Genomic DNA, 14,116 nt, shown 5'->3' with positions numbered 1-14,116 from the left:
TGTAAATGAAGGACTATCTGTAGCAAGAGATGGAGCAGCCACCAAAAAGAAGAAGGATGAGTTACAAGTCCTACCTCACAAACATCGGGCACTTCAAGACGAGTTTCAGGGGGCGCTCTCACCACAATCACCGTCTGCTCGTTAAAATTGCTGATGGCACGGATATCCTGATAGGTGACATAGGCTAACGTAGGACACAGAGGAAAGTTAAAGAAAACACTGCAAAGAAAAACACCAAACTCTGAATTCTGATGGGCAACTATGGCAGCTTGTGGACTTCAACTCCCAGATTTCCTGAGCCAGCATATGGCCTAGACAGAGCAGTGATGACTAACCCTTTCCGGACCGAGTGCCCAAAGCGTGCGCACACGCGTGAATGTGCACATGCATGCCAGAACCCCCAAAATGCATTGCACGTGCCCCCTGTGCAAACGCACCGCCCCTGTGCGTGTGTGACCCCTGCACGCACCCCGCGACTCGCACATGCGTGACGGAGACCTGAAGACTAGCTGGCCAGCAGGAGGCGCGTGCACATACGCGGCAGACATGAACTGGGACGACGGCTCGCGTGCCCACAGAGGGCGCTGCATGCCGTAGATTCGCCATCACGGGCCTAGAGACTTCAATTCCCAGAATTCCTGAGCTAGCTATACTGGCTCAGGAATTCTGGGAGTTGAAGTCCACAGGCCCTAAAATTGCCATAGTTGCCCACCCTGGTCTAGGTCAAGGAGGGAACCAAAGATTTTGAAATGGCTCTTCCAATCGTATCTGCATTCCAGTTTTGTTCTGACTGTTTCCTGAATTTCAATCAGCCCCATTTGGGCCTGAACTTATATCTCAGATTCAAAAGTGGGTTGTTTCGAACGCAGGGCATTCACCATGGTCAAAACCACCTCAGAATACTTCTGGAAAGGTTAAAAGACGTTCCAACTCTCAAAAATTGGGGAAAAAATTGGGCTGAAAGGGTAAAACGAGTGTCATTAGGAATCCTCCTGCTCTTTCACCTTCCCAACCGCCCAAATTAAAACAAAATAAAGCCAAGTCCTTTTGCTTCTATCCTTGTTAGAGGTATCTTGGGCATCATAAGGGAAATTTAGTCTAGTGGTTAACATATCACGCTGGTAACCTGGAGACTGTGAATTCTAATTCCACCTTGGCATGAAAGCAAGCTGGATGATTTTGGCCCAATCACTAGGAGACTGGGAATTCTAGTCCCACTTTAGGCATGAAAGTTGATGGGGTGACCCTGAGCCAGTCGCTCTCCCTCAGCCCAACCCACCAACAGTTGTTGCTGTTATGGAGAAAATAGGAGGAAGGATTGTTGTGTATGTACACCACCTTCAGCTATTTATAAAAGCATTAAAGGCAGTCTATAAATAAATAAAACAGACGCAGGGAGATACAGCCAGTTCCTGGCTGCAGCCTGCAGTTTACCATGAGGAGCCAATCTGGTCATTACGGATTACAGTAGTGGCCAAAATTGTGGAAACCTTTTGGGAAAAGTGTATTTTTGAGGTTTGATGGCTAATAACACCACTTTTTGGGGGGAGTTTCAAGATAATCGTATTCCACTGCTGGAATGGCCTGGTAATAGCCCAGACCTTAACCCATTTGACAATCTATGGAGCCCGCTAAAGAAACTTGTTAAGTCAGAAGCGACCCAGCAATAAAACCCAGTTAATAGAAGCCATCATTCCATCTTGGTTTCACATTATAACAGCTGCAGAACTCAAAGACTTGGTTCAATCCATGGGGAGACGTTGTAAGGCCGTAATTCATGCTAAAGGTTACCCAACTAAGTATTAACTGACATGGTGATAATTTTTGCATATCTCGTTTTTTTCTATGGTGATAATTTTTGCATATCTCGTTTTTTTCTATGGTGATAATTTTTGTATATCTCGTTTTTTCTACCTGTTTCGCTTTTCTTCTTTATGCTGTTAACTGCTATTCTAATAGCAAATCCTTCATAAAAATTATAGCATTACATTCTTGATTAAATTATCTTTCCATTGATATATAATTTTATGGTACTACTCCAAAAACAAAAAAAAGTGGTGTTATTAACTAGTTTTAGAAAATACATTTTTCCCAAAAGGTTTCCACAATTTTGGCCACTACTGTATATTTAAAGATAATAACAGCACACCTTGACTTAGCTGATGGGGGGGACGGACCCCTAGAATGGCTCTGCGTGGAGCCTGCTGGATTCTGAACCTTTGGCCCCTGGTCTTCAACAGTGTGAACCAGGAATGATTTGATTCTCCTGGAAGCCCCTCCCTCTTCTCTAGTCATTGTCCTCCTCACCCAGGGTGAAATCTACTAACTTTCCCAACCGGTTCGGAACGTACATGCGCTGTCCCTCTCGGCATGCACAAACCTTAAGCGCATGCACAGAGGGTAAAAAACTGGTTACTTCCTGGTTAAAACGACGACCGGGCGGGTGAGCGGAGCCTCGTGCTACCATCGCTACCGGTTCTCCGAACCACCGGCTGCCATCGCTACCAGTTCAATCGAACCAGTCTGAACTGGGAGCATTTCACCCCTGTCTTCACCCACCCACCTCTCAAAAGGATATCTTTGGTTGGTCTCATCTTCTGTCAGATGCTTTAACTGCAGAGAGGACTCCTGGATCAGCTTGTCCAAAACTTTCTCGTTCTTTGAAAGTTCGGTCAGTTCTTGCCGCAAGACATGTTGCTTCGTGGCCACCGAAGAATCTTCAAAAAGACCCGTTCCCCTGGACATCATATTAATAATAGATCAGATGAGTCCCATTTGCTAAACCAGAGCCCAAGTTTTCACTTTGAGCTCTCTTCTCCCCCTTTTTTCCTCGGGGTATTATACATCCTGAGGCATTGTGTTATTTCAACACAGATTTCAATGCGGGCCTACTTATGGGATAGGATGAAAAACCATGAATATTCTATTATTTAGAAAGCTTTAAAGTCTTGAAAAGAAAAGTAAAAAAAAAAATTCTATCAGTATACAATGGCAACTTAAATTGTCGGCCTTACAAACGTAAGATGATTTGGCTTTTCATGCAAAGTTAAGAAGAATGTGGAAAAAAAAATATGCTTTGAACTCTTGGCAGGAGGGAGATTCAGAAAGTTTTTAAGGAAAAAAAAAAAAAAAGAGGCACAGAGTCACTGATCCCAAACACGAGCGAACACAAAGGGGCTCAGCCAAAGCAGAGGGAGAAACAGACTTAAGGAGATGGAGATGAAATGTGGAAATTAAGGAAACTGATTTGAAATGTGACTCTGCCTGATAAAGAAAAGCAGAAGCAGAAGGTATTAAGAGCAAAATGCCCCCTCCTTATAGAGAGAGCCAGAGAAACTGTAAATATTCAAAGTAATTCTCAAAAGAAAACAGCATCTCTCTTTAAGAAAAGTGATATCCAATTGGGCCTTGGGATGGGGTTAAAAAGGGATGCGGTGGCTCAGGGGCTAAGACGCTGAGCTTGTCGATCGAAAGGTCGGCAGTTCAGCAGTTCGAATCCTGAGTGCCGCGTAACGGGGCTGAGCTCCTGTTCCTTGTCCCAGCTTCTGCCAACCTAGCAGTTCGAAAGCACGTAAAAAATGCAAGTAGAAAAATAGGGACCACCTTTGGTGGGAAGGGAACAGTGGTCCTTATGCCTTTGGCGTTTAGTCCTGTCGGCCACATGACCACGGAGACGTCTTCGGACAGCGCTGGCTCTTCGACTTTGAAATGGATATGAGCACCAGCCCCTAGAGTCGGGAATGACTAGCACATATGTGCAAGGGGAACCTTTACCTTTACGGTTAAAAAAGCAAAACTAATTCGTTGGTTCTGCAGAAAAATGCACCATTTTGGTATAGGTTTAACTGCACTACAGGTTTCATTTAGTGACCATTCGAAGTTACAATGACACTGAAAAAAGTGACTTATGACCATTTTTCACACTTACGACTGTTGCAGCATCCCCGTGATCAAAATTCAATCGCTTGACAACTGGCTCACATTTATAACGGATGCCGTGTCCCAGAGTCATGTGATCCCCTTCGAAGACCTTCTGACAAGCAAAGTCAATGGGGGAAGCCAGATCCACTTAACAACCGGGTTACAGCGGCAGTGATTGATTCACGTAACAACTGCGGCAAGAAAGGTTGTGAAATGGGCCAAAATGCACTGGACACCTGCCTCACTTAGCAACAGAAATTCTGGGATCAATTGTGGTTGTAACTCCAGCACTACGTCTATTTGCTGCCTAGCTGATTGCAAGAAGGGGTGGAATTTGGAACACGGAAGGCCTGGTTTGCAATATTTTTTCTTCCAAAGCAGTGGTGAAATCTAAAATTTGTTACTACCGGTTCTGTGTGTGTGGCTTGGTGGGGGGGGAGGGTAATGTGACTGGGTGGGCGTGGCCAATTTTTTAAAAACTTTTACAACAATTTTTTCTACAACTTCTTTGGCGAAGAGGTTGTAAAAAAAATGCTTTCAAAAGGCTCTGACGATCCAAGCTGAGTTGCCTGATCGTCAGAGGCTTTTTTTCTTTTAAATGCCTCTGACGATCCAAGCTGAGTTGCCTGATTGGCAGAGGCTTTTTTTCTTTTAAATGACTCTGACGATCCAAGCTGAGTTGCCTGATCGGCAGAGGCTTTTAAAAGAAAAAAAGCCTCTGATGATCATGCGGCTCAGCTGGGCATGGGGGGGAGGGGGCAGGGATTTTTGCTACCGGTTCTCCGAACTACCCACCTCCATCGCTACCGGATCGGGTGATCCGGTCCGAACCGGGAGCTTTTCACCCCTGTTCCAAACCCATTTCCTTTCCTTGTGTGCTATGTCGTTTAGATTGCAAGCCGCATAAGGTCTTATTATTGACTTCTCAGCTAATCCAGGAGCCAGCTTGGTTAGAGAGGGGAAAAAACCTGCTCAATCTGGATGAATGGATAAAAAATGCTCAGCTGCAGATCCATGTAAAATTGGAGGGGGCTCGGTAAGATTTAAGACACAGCACAGCAATCCCACAGGAAATTGTAAAGCGTGACTGAAATGCTTAGGGGCGGCACTTCCTTCCGTCTCAGTTGCCGTTATTAACCGAATCCCACGGTCAGTCATTTGCCGAGTCAACTTCCTGCAACCAAAGTCACTGGGGAAGCTGGCAGGAAGTCGAAAGTCCCAGGCTTGCAAGCAGATAAGTGGCTGGCGTTGGGTAGGGGAGGAGGGAGTGAAGGGGGTAGTGGGGAAGTGTGCAAAGGTGTGAGGGTGGTACATGAGAGGTGTGGCATGAAGAGGATGCATAAGGGTATGAGAGTTTCCATGAGAAGCCAGGTTGGAGAGCGTCCAATGTACATGAAAGGCCCAGTGCGGATTGAGGAGGGGGTCTGTGGGGTGTAAGGAAGGCGTCGCGAGGTTTGGGGAGTGTGGGTGGGAGTGCATAAGTAGTCAGCACAATGTGAATGCAGAGGGGCTGTGGGAGGGCGCATGGGCGTAAGAAACTTACCCCAGGGACTAGAAACCTATCTGCAGCTTCCTACTGATTTTGCTTGTTGGAAGCTGTTAGGGAAGGTTGCAAACCGATCATGTGCGCATAGGATGCTGCAATCATATATGCAAACTGGTTGCCAAGCACTCAGATCGCAATGATGTGAACATGGAGATGCTGAGGTAGACAGCCGCTAAATTAATGGTCATAGGTCAAGAACTACCATTCTCTCTGTTGAAGAAATCCAGTTAAAGAAATACCTGCCAGATATACTCTTTCAAGCACAGGCTGGATAACCAGCTGTTTTCCCCAGCCTGGTTATACTACAGATGTCTGGAACACAATCTTTTCCTACGGGAATGCTAGAATTTTGGGAACTGAAGCTTCCCCCCCCCCATCTGGAGATCTTCTAGTTGGGGAAGGGTGACTTACAGCAAACTAATAATGTTCTGCTCGCGATATCCAACCCAAACTAGATTGGCCATTCTCTCCAGACCTCTCTGCACCCTGAAGTCTTTTCCAACCAACTTACATCCACTGGATATTGTTCTTGGATTTCTTGCGAATGAGCTGAATCCCTTCCAGGACGTTGGTGATGTCGTAGATACGTCGTTTTTGCACCTCCAGCACCTCAGCAGCCCGATTCAAGTCCAGAACCCCGTCTTCCGATTCACTGAGCAAGTGGATAAACTTCTTGGTCAGCAAGCCAAGAGATGTATCATAGCGAGTTTTCTCTCCAGGAGACTTGGGGGCTAGAAGACAAAGAAAATCCATGCAACGCAGTCGTACTAACGGGGGTTAAAAATTCTTTGGGATAGAATCTATTCCATGTTGAATAGTATTCTGTATCTCCTATCTCCGTGATGGCGAACCTATGGCACACGTGCCAGAGGTGGCACCCAGCGCCCTCTCTGACGGCAGGTGAGCCACTGCCCCAGTTCAGCTCCACTGCACATGCGCCTCCTGCCGGCCAGTTAGTCTTTGGGTCTCTGCAAATTTAAGTTTCTGCTTGAATTTTTGTTGAAACTCTCATTTCAATGCCTTCAAAACGTGCTAGAATACAACCCACATTCCAGGCAGGATGATCATCTTGACCAGGTATGGTGGAATTGCAAAAAAATAAATAAATTGAAAAGTAAGTAAAACAAAATTTAAAAAATATATATTTTTGTTTATTTTTTAATTTTTAAAATAAAATTTGTAGAAGAGATGGAAAAAGAGGTTTCTGAAATAGGAAATCTTTTCAGCACCTAGGCTAAAAAAATATGGTGTTCTATTGCCCTCTAGTGGCCAAAAGGGCTTCAGTGCAGCCAACCTTGCTATTATTTTTTATTTGATTTGATTTTTATACCGCCCTTCTCCAGCAGGACTCTAGGTTAGGTTAGATCTAGGCTCCTGAGATAACCCTACAGTGTTATGTAATGTTTCTTTAGGATATAACATTATTCCCAGAAGTATGACTGAAGGAAAAACAAAAGACAGCTTCCTTTACTGGAAAATGGATTTCCTCTTGAAAATTCCATTCTTGTGGGTAAAATCCAAACACTTTATGATGATGATGATAATAATAATAATAATAATAATAATAATAATAATAATAATAATAATAATAATAATAATAGCATTTTGACTCTACAGAAAACCACCTTACTCAGAACAGCTTACATCCTCCGACAATACCTTAACAGTTCCTAGGTCCTTGGTTAGGACTCGAGCAGCTGAGCTATTAACCAGCCTCAAAGGCTGTGAATCTCATTAAAGATTAAATAATAATAATAATAATAATAATAATAATAATAATAATAACAACGAATTGAAGATAAGCAGCAAGAAAAAATCACAAAGTACCGGGACTTACAAATTGAAGTTGAGCGACTGGAAAAAGAAATCGTGTGTTGTCCCGATTGTAATTGGAGCCCTTGGAGCAATACCGAAAGGGCTACCCCGCTATTTAGAAATTCTAAATTTGCCGGACTTGAACATTTTGACTCTACAAAAAACCACCTTACTCGGAACAGCTTACATCCTCCGACGATACCTTAACAGTTCCTAGGTCCTTGGTTAGGACTCGAGCTGCTGAGCTATTAACCAGCCTCAAAGGCTGTGAATCTCACTAAAGATTAACCAATAAATAATAATAATAATAATCTGAGCTAAGCAGGTAATGCTGAATAAAAACTTGGAGTCTAAAGCAGATTTTTCACTTTTCACTGGAATCTGCCCCCGCCCCATTTCAAGCTGTATTTTTCCGAGTATAAGACGCTCCGGACTATAAGACGCATCTATTTTTGGGGGGAGGAAAACAAGGGGAAAAAAATCTGTCTCTGCCTCCCAGCAATTTGTCTCCTTGTAGCAAATAGCAAACAGCCTGTTTCAGTTTCATCATAGCCTGATTAGCACAAGGGAAAAAAAAATCTGCCTCCCAGCGATTTGCTTCCTTGCAGCAAACAGCAAAGGCCCAATGCAGCCTGAAACAGCTGATGGTCGGGAGGCCCAGCTGCTTGTGTTAATCAGGCTGTGCTGAAGCTGAAACAGGCTGTTTGCTGCAAGGAGGCAAATTGCTGGGAGGCAGAGGCCAAAGGGTGGGGGCTGGGGCTACATTCGGTGTATAAGACACACCCAAATTTTCACCCTCTTTAAGGGGGAGAAATGCATCTTATACTCCGAAAAATACAGTAATCACCAATGAGGACTAGAAACTTAAGACAGCGACTCTAGACTCTGCAAGTGCATCCTTTCGTTCCCGTTCCAGTGTTTCCTTATCCAATGCCTCTTACTTTTGGGACTAGGGATGTGTGGGAGCGCGGTTCCTTTGCCTTTTGGTGTTCGGAATTCTGGGATGCGCTGCTGGGCAGTTCCTTCCAGATCCAGTTTTCTCTTGGCCTAAGAAAAGGGGGAAACAGAGACCGCCAGTTAGCTTTGTGAGGAAAACCACGCACGAGCACACCAACTTGTGCTCGTGCCTTGGTAGTGCAGTGGTCTAAGGCATCCTGTTATTAAGATCAGCTGCCTGCAATTTCTGCAGGTTCGAATCTCGCCAGGCTCAAGGTTGACTCAGCCTTCCATCCTTTCTAAGGTAGGTAAATTGAGGACCCAGTTGTGGGGGCAATAAGCTGACTTTGTATAAATATACAAAAGGATGAAGGCTATTGCTTAGCGCATTGTAAGACGCCCTGAGTCTCCAGAGAAGGGCGGCATATAAATCAAATTAAAAAAAAAAAAAACTTGGCTGCAGATGTCTGCAATACAGCCTTTCCATTTCTCTTCAATCCGCGAAGCATTGCAACATTTCATTACCTAGCCTCCAGTATCTAATCTGGTTTTCTCATGTAATAAAACAAGACTGCTGTGTCCATTTCTGGGATATTAGTATCTGTTTGCATCCCCCATTCGAGGGGCTATTTAGTAAATTAAACCCTGCAGAAAAAAAAAATTGGCATGCACATTTATTCCGAAGCACCCCAAGGGGTTCAACACAGATTTCTCACCCCCCACTCCCAAAATAAAAATGTATTGCTATGCTAGTCTTGCAGTCATCTGTTCCAGCGTGATGACCTCCAGATGTGTTGGACTACAATTCCCATGCTTTCCTCCATCAGGAGACCCAATGGGGAAAGGGAGTCGAAGGCCAGCGTATCCATTCCCTTTGCTTTCTAACGTACACACGAAATTCCTAGAGTGATATCATCTGGAATGAATGTACAAACGTTATTTCCTACGTGGATGTTGGCTGAATGGTCCCGTTTCAATTTTGCTTTCCCTGCCCCCCTGCCAACGTTTTCACAAAGTATGTTTTGCATTATTACAATTTTTGCTGCGTTTTTCTTGTTCCCATAATAACAGTAAGCAAGTTTCAGTCTGCTCGCATGGGGTTTAGTAAAGAGACAAAGGCAGGGGTGAAATCTAGCAGGTTCTGGAGAACCGGTAGGGGAAATTTTGAGTAGTTCGGAGAACCGGCAAAAGAGTGGGGAGGGAATGGGGATTTTGCAGTATCCTTTCCCTGCAGTGGGGTGGGAATGGAGATTTTGCAATATCCTTCCCCCAGGAGTGGGGAGGGAATGGAGATTTTGCAATATCCTTCCCCCAGGAGTGGGGAGGGAATGGGGATTTTGCAGTATCCTTCCCCCAGGAGTGGGGAGGGAATGGGGATTTTGCAGTATCCTTCCCCCAGGAGTGACGAGGGAATGGAGATTTTGCAATATCCTTCCCCCCGGAGTGGGGAGGGAATGGGGATTTTGCAGTATCCTTCCCCTGCCACACCCACCAAGCCACACCACACCCACCAAGCCACGGACACAGAACCGGCAGTAAAAAAAATTGGATTTCATCACTGGACAAATGAAATAAAATACAAGCAGTCCTCGACTTGTATGTTCATTTAGTGCAGGATCCAATCTGGGTCAGTTACTGGGACCAGAGGTTTAGTCTTCCGAGTCATGTGGAGACCATCCTCGGGGAATTCCTCTCTACCAAAATGTGTGCCTTGTGCTGCCAAGTCCTCAGCTACTAAGTGCCTGATAAGCTGGTGATATATCAGTACTCCTGTTGACGGATAAGGGCTCGTTTCCCAGGCTTCAATCATTTCCGTGGCTATTTTTGTACCTGCTCCGCCAACAATCTTAGTAGCTGCGAAATTGAATGTATGCCTTTATTCATTGCAATGTTTGTTTAGTGACCATTTAAAGTTACAGCAGCACTGAAAAAAGTGACTTATGACCCTTTTTTCACACTTAACGCCCGTTGCAGCAACCCCCCCCCATGGTCACGTGATCAAAATTCAGACAACTGACTCCTATTTATGACGGTTGCAGTGTCCCGGTTTGCAAACTTGTGACAAGCAAAGTCAACGGGGAAGCCAGATTCACAGAACAACTGTGTCACTAACTGCAGTGGTCCACTTAACAACTGTGGCAAGAAAGGTTGTAAAATGGGGGCAAAACTCACTTAACAACTGTTTCGCTTGGCAACAGAAATATTGGGCTCCGTTGTCGCCATGAGTCAAGCACTACCTGTAAATATGAAAAATGGACAAGCCAGGTATCCTCCATATGCAGGTGGCACCCTTTTCTTTTGCCAACACACTTAAGCACACTGAAAATCTGGATGCCCAAAGACTTTCCCCGAAAGGAATACAGAGAACTCTCTCTCTCTCTCTCTCTCTCTCTCTGTGTGTGTGTGTGTAGAAATGAAGGAAAGAGACTTATATGAAACATGAAGATAGCCGGAAGACAGCTGTAATTAAACAAAGAACCAAGTCACGAAAAGCCAAATACCAGTTCAATGCAAAGAGCTCTAGTTGCAACCAGGAACGAGCAGTCGAATAGCAGTTGAGTAAAACAAGAAGAGGGACGCGGTGGCTCAGTGGCTAAGAGGCTGAGCTTGTCAATCGAAAGGTCAGCAGTTCAGCGGTTCGAATCCCTAGTGCCGCGTAATGGAGTGAGCTCCCGTTACTTGTCCCAGCTTCTGCCAACCTAGCAGTTTGAAAGCACATAAAAAATGCAAGTAGAAAAATAAGGACCGCCTTTGGTGGGAAGGGAACAGCGTTCTGTGTGCCTTTGGCGTTTCGTCATGCCAGCCACATGACCACGGAGACGTCTTCGGACAGCGCTGGCTCTTCAGCTTTGAAACGGAGATGAGCACTGCCCCCTAGAGTCAGGAAGGACTAACACATATGTGCGAGGGGAACCTTTACCTTTTTAAAACAAGAACAGGCAGATACTCACTCCTATTACTCACTAGGGTTGGATGGCAGAAAGCCGAGAGGACACCGGAAGCTGCTGTTCTCCCATGCAGCCTCCCTTTTTAAAAAAGTAAAATTGAAATTAAAATTGAAATAATAATGAAACCGAAGTCAAGGGTCCATGGTTCTATTTTCTGTCCTCTCTCTCACTTGGAGGAACAAAAGAGAAGCCCCTAAAACTTTGCCTCCCACCCTAACTCTCCTTTCCTTCTCTTCTATCTTCTTTAGGAAAAAGGAGTCAGTGTAACTTTTTTGAACAATTTGCTACCAAAACTGGCAAACGGCCAGGACAACATGAATCTGTTGCTGATAACGGAGGAAGTGGAAGACTTGTGTTTCAATGGACCCAGCCTGCACCAAGACACAAGTTGGTTTTTATGGCCTAATTATTTTGGGAAGAAGACACAAGGTTCCAAAGGAAGACTTTAGGCCAGGGCTGTCCAACCTTGGCAATTTTTAAGACCTCTGGAACTTCAGCTCCCAGAATCCTCAGCCGGTTGTATGTCACTTTTTTTCAGTGCCACTGTAACTTCAAATGGTCACTAAATGAAGTGTTGTAAGTTAAGGACTACCTGTGGTGGAATTGGATGGAATGTCCTTAGGAATGATCTCTTTAGTGTGTTACAAACCAAAGGAATCTTTACCAACAGACCAAATAACAACAACAATAATAATAGTAATAACAACAACCACCAAAAAAAAACAAACCCCACTTTACTCAGAACAGCTTACATCCTCTGACGATACCTTAACAGTTCCTAGGTCCTTGGTTAGGACTCGAGCTGCTGAGCTATTAACCAGCCTCAAAGGCTGTGAATCTTACCAAAGATTAAATAATAATAATAACAACAACAACAACAACAACCCAATTGTAATTGGAGCCCTTGGAGCAATACCCAAAGGGCTACCTCGCTATTTAGAAATTCTAAATTTACAGGACTTGAACATTTTGACTCTACAAAAAACCACCTTACTTGGAACAGCTTACATCCTCTGACGATACCTTAACAGTTCCTAGGTCCTTGATTAGGACTCGAGCTGCTGAGCTATTAACCAGCCTCAAAGGCTGTGAATCTCACCAAAGATTAACCAACAATAATAATAATAAAAAACTACATGGCTATGGATGAAACATGTAACAGTGATACCCATTGTCATCGGGGCACTTGGTACCATGTCCAAAAATTTTATAAGATACATCAGCAAATTGCAGCTTCCTGCAATAACACCAGAGGAACTGCAAAAAACTGTGCTACTTGGAACATTGTACATCTTAAGAAGGTACTTGGTTGATACCTCGGACGCTGGCAGCAACCCATATCAACCATTAGCACCAGTCAATGGTATTTGTGATGCATTTTTGAATGTTGACTGAGTTTCATGTTTAATGAATAAAGTAAATAATAATAATAATAATAATAATAATAATAATAATAATAATAATAATAAAAAATGACTTTATTGTCATTGTACGGGTATACACAGTATACCCATACAACGAAATTCACTTAACACCCAAAGACCAGATAAATCGTAAACAACCATAAACATCTGGAAAGCACCTTCCTCCTGGCCAAGACTGTGTGTGTGCATTTCAAATAGCCTGAGAAAGCGTAATGTTCAATAGTAGGCACCTGCCAGGTGGTTTACCACTACTTGTTATTATTTGAAGATGCAATGGAGCAGCTAGTAACAGTTCTCTAAAGCCACCCCAAAGCAGAGCAAGGATGTCTAGCAGTCCGAGAGAGGCGAGGTGTTCAAGTTATGCAAACATCTTTGTTCCTTCCATAAAATGCAAAATTAAGCAGACCTTTGCAAAAGTTGGTGCTAGATAAGGGTAAAGATTCCCCTCGCATATATGTGATAGTCGTTCCCGACTCTAGGGGGTGGTGCTCATCTCCGTTTCAAAGCCGAAGAGCCAGCACTGTCCAAAGACGTCTCCATGGTCATGTGGCTGGCATGACTAAACGTCAGAAGCGCACGGAACGCTCTTACCTTCCCACCAAAGGTGGTCTCTATTTTTCTACTTGCATTTCTTTAAGTGCTTTCGAACTGCTAGATTGGCAGAAGCTGAGACAAGTAACAGGAGCTCACCCCGTTACGCGGCACTAGGGATTCGAACCACTGAACTGTCGACCTTTCAATCGACAAGCTCAGTGTCTTAGCCATTGAGCCACCGTGTCCCTCTTTGGTGCTAGATATAAGTCACCAAATACTGCTTCTGCTGTGCAGATTGGCTTTCCCTTTTGATTTTTCAAGCGTCATAGACGCTTCCTCGGATTCTGTACCTTTGGCCAGTTCAACAAGGTCTTCAGCGTAATGTTTGCTGATCGCAGCAACTTTAAAATAGGAATTTGTCCTTTATGTTCAAGGCTGGTTTGCTGCCTGGGGAATTCTGGGAGTTGAAGTCCACACATCTTAAAGTTGCTGAGATGGAGAAACGTTGATCTAAGGTAGTGTTTCTCAACCTCGGCAACTAGAAGACCTGTGGACTTCAACTCCCAGAATTCACCAAGCTATGCTGGGCTGGGGAATTGTGGAAGTTTGAAGTCCCCAGGTCCTCAACTCTCCATGGTTCAAGCTATGCTGGTTGAGGAATTGTGGGAGTTGGCATCCAAAGGTCTTCAAGCCACCATAATTCAAGCTATGCTGGCTAGGGAATTCTGGGAGTTGAAGTCCACAGGTCTTCAAGTCACCAAAGTTAAGAAATGCTGGTCTAAGGGTTTACAGGCCCTGACTCTTCAGAGTTAAATCTGCAGCCATGCCAAGCCCCTTTCTGCACCACTAGAGAGGTAGAGACACTAATTAACCTTCCACCTGATCTAGAAAGCCTTCAACTGTTCGACCAAAGGAAGAAAAGAGCCATCTCTTGCATCTTCCCCAGTGGATGCTAGAGCAAAATAAGGAAGAAAAAAGAGCCATCCAAAAAA

The 14,116-nt window shown here is 44.3% G+C and overlaps 1 protein-coding gene across 1 annotated transcript in view; it reads right to left on the bottom strand.

Moving 5' to 3' along the window:
• Nucleotides 1–14,116, bottom strand: part of E2F2 (E2F transcription factor 2) — a 50,475-nt gene that overhangs the window by 4,125 nt on the left and 32,234 nt on the right. Inside the window, exons 2-5 of the mRNA XM_060691498.2 lie at nucleotides 8,224–8,329; nucleotides 5,979–6,198; nucleotides 2,579–2,737; nucleotides 75–189 (exon numbers count right to left, since the gene is read on the bottom strand). Of these exons, the coding sequence (XP_060547481.1) occupies nucleotides 75–189; nucleotides 2,579–2,737; nucleotides 5,979–6,198; nucleotides 8,224–8,329 (600 nt within the window). The remainder of the gene's footprint in view (nucleotides 1–74; nucleotides 190–2,578; nucleotides 2,738–5,978; nucleotides 6,199–8,223; nucleotides 8,330–14,116) is intronic.

The sequence above is a fragment of the Pantherophis guttatus genome, chromosome 10 (genome assembly GCF_059756535.1).
Source record: "Pantherophis guttatus breed Tessera chromosome 10, ASM5975653v1, whole genome shotgun sequence".
NCBI lineage: Eukaryota > Metazoa > Chordata > Lepidosauria > Squamata > Colubridae > Pantherophis > Pantherophis guttatus.
The sequence above is the reverse complement of the archived record's forward strand: the minus strand, read 5'-3'. Positions and strand labels throughout refer to the sequence as shown.